Source organism: Cynoglossus semilaevis, chromosome 20, assembly GCF_000523025.1.
Source record: "Cynoglossus semilaevis isolate Cse_v1.0 chromosome 20, Cse_v1.0, whole genome shotgun sequence".
NCBI lineage: Eukaryota > Metazoa > Chordata > Actinopteri > Pleuronectiformes > Cynoglossidae > Cynoglossus > Cynoglossus semilaevis.
Window position 1 is genome coordinate 5,763,610 of NC_024326.1, and position 7,308 is coordinate 5,770,917.

The 7,308-nt window shown below is 38.6% G+C and overlaps 1 protein-coding gene across 1 annotated transcript; it reads left to right on the forward strand.

The window, feature by feature from the left end:
- Window positions 1-2,236: 2,236 nt before the first annotated feature.
- On the forward strand, window positions 2,237-7,266 carry LOC103396246 (kidney mitochondrial carrier protein 1). The gene is made up of 9 exons (XM_008334260.3): window positions 2,237-2,577; window positions 2,691-2,838; window positions 3,265-3,359; window positions 3,475-3,560; window positions 4,904-4,999; window positions 5,100-5,224; window positions 5,720-5,843; window positions 5,970-6,050; window positions 6,658-7,266. Exons 1-9 carry the CDS (start codon window positions 2,514-2,516, stop codon window positions 6,697-6,699), a joined length of 861 nt encoding a protein of 286 aa, XP_008332482.1. The 5' UTR covers window positions 2,237-2,513; the 3' UTR covers window positions 6,700-7,266.
- Window positions 7,267-7,308: the final 42 nt, after the last annotated feature.

The following is a 7,308-nucleotide window of genomic DNA, read 5'->3' on the forward strand; positions in this document are numbered from 1 at the left end:
GAGAGAGAGAAAGTGAAATAAGTGAATAAACAGAGAAGACAGATACGTCTATTAACGCAAGGTCCTAATCCAGCTATTAGGAGGGAGTGTGATAGAGGAGGCTACAGTCGCTTCGAGTTAATGGCTCGACAACACGGACTAAACTCAGCCTATGACGCGCTTGAAGTTTGTTATTACTAATGTACACAGGGCCGGTGCAAGGAATACCGTATTATCTGGACTTTTTTTTTTTTTTTTTCATTCTTTGGTGCGACTTACATACTAAAATATATCATTTCACATGGTTCTTACGTTCTCACTGACAGCCGCTAGGGGGCGCTCTAGGCTCGTGTACCGGTATCTGCCTCTCTTGAGCCACTGAAAATGTACATGTTCGTTATTTTGCACACTGACAGCCGCTAGAGGGCACTGTTGCGACTTATACCCCGGAGCGACTCGAGTGTTTTTATTTCAACTCGATAAAGGATTCTTTATTCTTTTACAACTTCTTCTTTTAAAACTTAAATAATCTTCAATTGGCAATGACATTTCTAGGACATATCCTGTCTCGGTGAGAGAAGATAAGGGGACCATATGCACGAGGAGCGGCTGCGATGATGTAAATATAGGTTTGGAGAAAAAAAAAAAAAAATATTGTTATCACTGCGTCACTGTCGTGTGGGCGGTTCGTGTCACCAGGGCCCACGAAGATGCACACACTCACTCACACACGGTGGAACCAGATTGGAGCACTGAGCAGCTTACGTCCAGCCAATCAGAGTCTTGCAGGTTTCACTCAGTGTCGTGTTGATGACGAACTCATTTTGTCAGATCTGGGGGGGGGGCTGGTGAAACATGAAGGGGATAAACACACACATATATATATATATATACGCAGTAACAGTAGTAGACAAGCCTTCACTTCCAGTTAAGTTCAGTCGTGGCCTGGGGATGGAGTAAAAATACTTTAATCCGATGAAGTGTGCGTAGAGTGCAATGATTTTTAAACTAGGAGTTTAAACTAGGAGACTAGGAAGTGATTGATGTAAATATAAATATTATTCTTAGATTTTCTTTCTAGAATCTTAACAGTATGTAATACATAAATATACAAATAAAAATATGTCATATTTTACAACACAGTTTTAATTTTCTTTCTTGTCACCACTTAACACCATCATCTACTTTGACCTCCTACAGTGATAGGAGGTCATTTTGCTCCGAAACCCATGAAAATGTTGTAGCTGTTGTATCACTTTTTTTTTTTTTTTTACCAAAAACACAGATCTATAATTTCCTGCTCAGCTCACATTTCAGAGTCCTTTTAACAGATCACCACATTAAACGAGGCCATTTTAAGATAAACTGCACTTCCCGCTGTCTATTTAGTTTTGCGATAAAACCACACTTTCCCATTGAATGTATCCACTTCCGTTTATTGATGTCGTGTGTAACGTGTATCTGTGTGCACACACACACACGCATTCATACTCACACCCTCTCACCTTAGTCATTAATATTGTACTCATACATGGTCAGCGCGGTTACTTAGCAAACCCATAAATCAAAGCAAACAAGTAGCGTAAGATAATGATTACTATACATTAGGTAGGTGTCTCTGAAGCCAAGAAGGGAATATCACTCGGAGCAGGAAGAGAAAGAAAAACAAGACGAGTGTTTACGTAAGCAACATTATGTATCTATGTTGCGCAAATAGCTTTTAAAATATATAGACTGTTTACGTTAGTGTCTGTTCTTGCTCATTAAATTCATCTTTAATGGCCTTCGATTAACATTTAAGTGCTTAGACCACTGTAGCACAGCTTTAAGATACTGTAGGCAGTACCAAAGGCAGTGACAATGTCCCTAGACATTTTCAATGGCTCTACTGACCTCTAGTGGTGCTGGATAGAAAAAAGGACACTTTTATCGACTACAACCGTAAATTGTGAACAAAAATAGAAAAATATAATTGTTATTATTATAAATAACAATTATTAAGTATTTTTTATTTATTGGTTTGTATTTATTATTATTATTTAATAATGAATTATATGTTAATTATAATAGTGGTTCAGGTACAGGTACAGTTAGCTGTAGTTTATTTATTATGACCCTGTGCTAGCTGTTAGCATATGGCTACAGGGAAGAGATATTAAAAGATAGTTCAAATGGCAAATTTTCGGAGCCCGGCTATAATTGACATGACAGTTGTCTGTTATTTTAATTTATTTGTCTTTCCACGTGGCGTTCGTTTCCTGTTGTGAAGCTCCACTCAAGTGGGCGGACACACGCCGGTCAGTGCAGCGAATTAAAGCATGACGATGGGCGGGTCTTCTCGAAGCAGTCGCAGGCAGCAGGAAGTAGGCGGTACCGGTGTCTGCTAATGCCGGTAGCCGTTTTAAAAAAAAACTGAAGTAGCTGCAGGTACCTCTAGCAAACAAACGAACACCCAAGGCCTATTTGCTAAACCCTGTCGTCGGTGTTTGTGCAGTCTCTCTCCTCTCTCCTCTTTAAGAAAAGCGGGAAGAAAAATGTCTAACGTTAGCTGGAAGCCCTTTGTGTTCGGCGGACTCGCTTCAATGACGGCGGAATGCGGTGAGTGAGAGTGATTCGTGCAGTGCAGAAGGCGACGGTTGAAGTTGAAGTTCAACTAGGTTGTCATTTTTTCGGGTCAGTAAAAAGTCTCATTTCTGCCCTTTTTGTGTCAGGAACCTTCCCCATCGACCTGGCCAAGACTAGACTCCAGGTACAAGGCCAAGTGGGCGACAGTAAATACAGAGAAATCCGGTACAGAGGCATGCTGCATGCTCTACTCCGCGTAGGGAGAGAAGAAGGGCTGCGCGCTCTCTACTCTGGGTCAGTATAAATAAGTTGTTGCTTTTTTTTTTCTCTCGACTGCATTATTTTGAATGGAATAAAGAGAGTCCATTTTCCGTCTCAAAAGGAAATAATAAAAAAAAAATTATGCATTACGTTGTCCGAGAGGCTGCATTTTACCTCCAGCTTGTTCAATTTTCTCGGAGGTGTTGAAACTTGAAACCATTTCACACAGTGCAGGGACATTCTTTACTGTCTTTGAAGCTATTCTTCTTCAGTTAAAAATAATAATGATAATAATAATAATAATAATAATAACACAACACCAACTGCAACCAACTGTGTAACCAACTGCAAACTACACCCTTGTTATTTTGTTGTGAATTTTATAAAAAAAAACATCTCCTTCAACTTCAATGCATTATATAATTGGGATTTATTTATTTATTTATTTATTTTTTACAGGATATCTCCCGCCATTTTGCGTCAGGCTTCTTATGGAACCATTAAAATTGGCACATACCAGAGTTTAAAGCGGCTGCTGGTATTTAGGCCAGAAGGTAAGTGAGTGTGTGTGTGTGTGTCCTAATATATCTGAAAAAAAAAACAACAACACAGTATCAAGTGTTTGTGCTTGTTCCCAGTCACGGTTGTCCTCCCACTCTCCTCTTTCAGAAGAAACATTGCTGACTAATGTGGCCTGTGGTATTCTCTCTGGTGTCATCTCATCCTCCATTGCCAACCCCACTGATGTTTTAAAGGTAACATGCAAATTAAATGAAGTGAAATAAAAGTGGGGACACCTTTCGGGGTGGCCTAGAGCAAGGACGTAAAATGATGAAAAATGATTTCGCCAAAATGGTGTGTGACTTAAAAATAGTTTTCGGGCTGTGTATTAAACGGCTGTGCGTTAAAGCGAAAGTCACTAGATGGCAGCATTGCAGCCTATTTGATTAATGATTGATTAATATCGGTTTGATATCAGAATCGGAAATCAAGTACTTGGGACAAAATCGGCAAAAAAATTTTCCATATGGGACATCCCTAGTTGTAATGTGAATTTATAGAAACTTTTCAACCCTCGCATCCGCGTTCTATTGTTGTGCTGCGCGAATGAGGTTGAGGCGTTGCGAAGCTGCAGAGCAGGTCTGGTCTGTTTTGCCGCTGAACTTAAAGTGTGCACAAATGTACCTGTGTGAAGCTTCCTTGATTTTAAACGCTGCATATATTTCATATTATACTAAAGGAACTGATGATTTCATCTGGTTATGGTCACAGTATGGTTTGTTGTAAAACCCCTACTGTTGTGTAAAGGTCATCGTTTGTCAACATAACCTGTTCCATGGGTTATTTTTAGAAATGAGTCCCAAGAGCCAAACACAGTTTTCCGTGAATAAGAGTTTGTATTTAGATGTGTGTTCAACCAGAGTTGGTCTCAGTAAGTTTCCTATGTATATGTATATATATGTGTATATATGTATATATATGTGTGTATATGTATATATATGTGTATATATATGTATATATGTATATATATATATATATGTGTATATATGTATATATATGTATATATATATGTGTATATATGTATATATATGTATATATATATTTATATATGTATATATATATTTATATATGTATATATATATTTATATATGTATATATATATTTATATATGTATATATATATTTATATATGTATATATATATTTATATATGTATATATATATATATGTATATATATATATATGTATATATATATGTGTATATGTATATGTATATATATGTGTATATATGTATATATATGTGTGTATATATATGTATATATATATATATATATATATATAAAGGAGTAACAGAGAAAAGTTCTGTCAATTTACCACCAAGTCCAACAGCTCATCTGCCAACAACGCTAGTTAGAAACTGAAAACTTAGAAGAAAAGTGCTTCAGGCCACAGTCAAAAATACCGCACAAACTTGTTTCCCCCCCATCTGCAAAACAAGACTATCGCAGGCCTGGACGTGTACATTTCGCGTTGGATTTGCATTTTTTTTTTTTTTTTTAGGTTAACATTTAAGTATTTATCGTGTGTCTTATCCTCCAGATCCGCATGCAGGCCCAGGGAAAAGTAATCCAGGGCAGCATGATGGGTAACTTCATCAACATCTACCAAGAGGAGGGAACACGGGGCCTGTGGAAGGTACTCAAACAAAGGCCTGTGTGTATCTATGGCTGTGTAGTTCCCGTAGTCTCTCAGGTATGACTTTTTGCATTGACTCACGCGTGTCTCTCTTTAACAGGGCGTGTCTCTCACCGCTCAGAGAGCTGCCATAGTTGTAGGAGTTGAACTGCCGGTTTATGACGTCACCAAAAAGCATCTGATCCTTTCTGGTTCCATGGGGGACACCGTGTACACGCACTTCTTGTAAGTTTTTCCGAAAAATGCGCGCGTCCTTTTTTTTTTTTTTTTTTTTTTTTTTTTTTTTTTATGTCATTCCCAATGGGATGACATCAGTTTCTGCAAATGCTTTTTGCAACATGTGCAACTGGATAACTACAAAATGATTCAATGATTCAATAAAATTAAGATTACGAAGCCAACATTTACGATCATACGTAATCATTTAACAGTGATTACGAATTACGATTGCGCCAACTGTTATTATATTTATGTTTGAGATTCAATGTGAAATATCAAAAATCATCCAATATGTCATGGAGGGTATAGAAGCCCCCCTTTTCCCCCCCAAATATTTTAAATATTTCCAGGCTAGAGTATTGAAGTAACTGTAACAGAGCTAACTCTGTCTTTGCTAACTTTTTAAGGGCATTACGTTTGTTTTCGTGCTGTGACACACTAAAAAGAGGAGACTGTTGACTTAAAAAAAAAACAAAATTTTTTTAACACTGTGGTGTTCAGGTCCAGTTTTGTGTGTGGTCTGGCTGGAGCTCTGGCCTCAAACCCCGTAGATGTCGTCAGGACACGGATGATGAACCAGAGAGGAGCGGCTCTGTACCATGGAACCGTAGACTGTTTACTGCAGGTCAGTCAATAAAAGAGAAGAAGAAAGAACGGCTCTGCTGAACTGAAACAGTGTTTTTTTTTTTTTTTTTTTTCTTGTTGAATTTCTGTCCACTCTCTCGCTTCACACGTTTTGTTTTCTGTTCAGACCTGGCGCTCCGAAGGCTTCATGGCTCTTTACAAGGGCTTCTTTCCCAACTGGCTCCGCCTGGGACCATGGAATATCATTGTATCCTTCCCCAAAAAAAAAAAATTACATAATTTGTAGGGGAATGCATAATGAACTTCTACTCTACTTTTATGTAGGCCAGGGAAAAACTAACTAACTCTAAGTACCGTATTTTCCGGAATATAAGTCGCACTTTTTTTCTATCCTTTGCCTGCGTTTGCAACTTATACTCAGGTGCGACTTGTTTATATAAAATGCATAATTTCACATGTTCGTTATTTTAGCAGGCATTTATCCGCTACTCGTATACCACAAAAAATTTACATGTTTGTTATTTCCACACTGACAGCCACTAGAGGGCACTCTATCTGGCTGGTGCTTACACTCCGGAAGAAACTAATGTTTTTTTTGTTTTTTTTTTTTGTTCCTAATTGTTCATCTTTCAGCTGGTGCGATTTATCGTCCGGAAAATACGGTAACATACACATGCGAACCAAACCAAATTTTTCAATTCACTCACGTTTTGATCCGGATTTTTTTTTTTTTTTTGCGCTCTCCTAATGTATTCTTGCACAACCGGTAGACTTCCGCTCAGTCTTGTCAGTGTTCCTTCTTTTGTCTGTTGTTGTTGTTGTTGTTGTTGTTCTTCCTTTACTCTGCCGCCCAGTTTTTCCTCACTTACGAACAGCTGAAGAAGATTGACGTGTGATTCCCTCACGACGGGTAAAGAAGAAGAGAATTTGAGCATAGCTGTGCTACCAAAAAGGAGCTGGAAAGGACCAAACAAAAAAATCAGTATTATCTGAGTGTGGGTTTGACTTCATTGTCAAAACCCGCATGAAGTTCATGTTCAACCGTGTTGGGTCCAGGCTGAGTTTGCCCGCTTTTCCGCGTGGGCCACGTCTCCTCAAGTGCTCGGTGACTGTAAGTCAATTTGACGGTTTTTCACCAGTCTACATCTTCATTCACGTTAACCCGCTGCTTTTAAATGTCATGTGACCTTTATATCTACGTCAGCAAGTTGGTCCTCAAATTTTGGGGAAGCAACTGCTTCTGTCCAAGACGGTTGTTGATCTTAGTCACTGCCGTCTCTTCAAATTTTTTTTTTTTTTTTTTTCTTTTACCTTTCAATTGAGTCCGACTCTTGGCGTCGGTGAATGGAGTGAGGGAGAGATTGAGATTCTCAAATAGCAGAGATCTTTACCTGATAATGAGCTGTGACATTCTATTACTGGGGTTGTCAACTTGTATTATGTTGAGCGTCCCCCGTCCCCTGTCCCCCCCCCCCGGCAATTGGGGGGGGGGCTTTTTTGCCTTG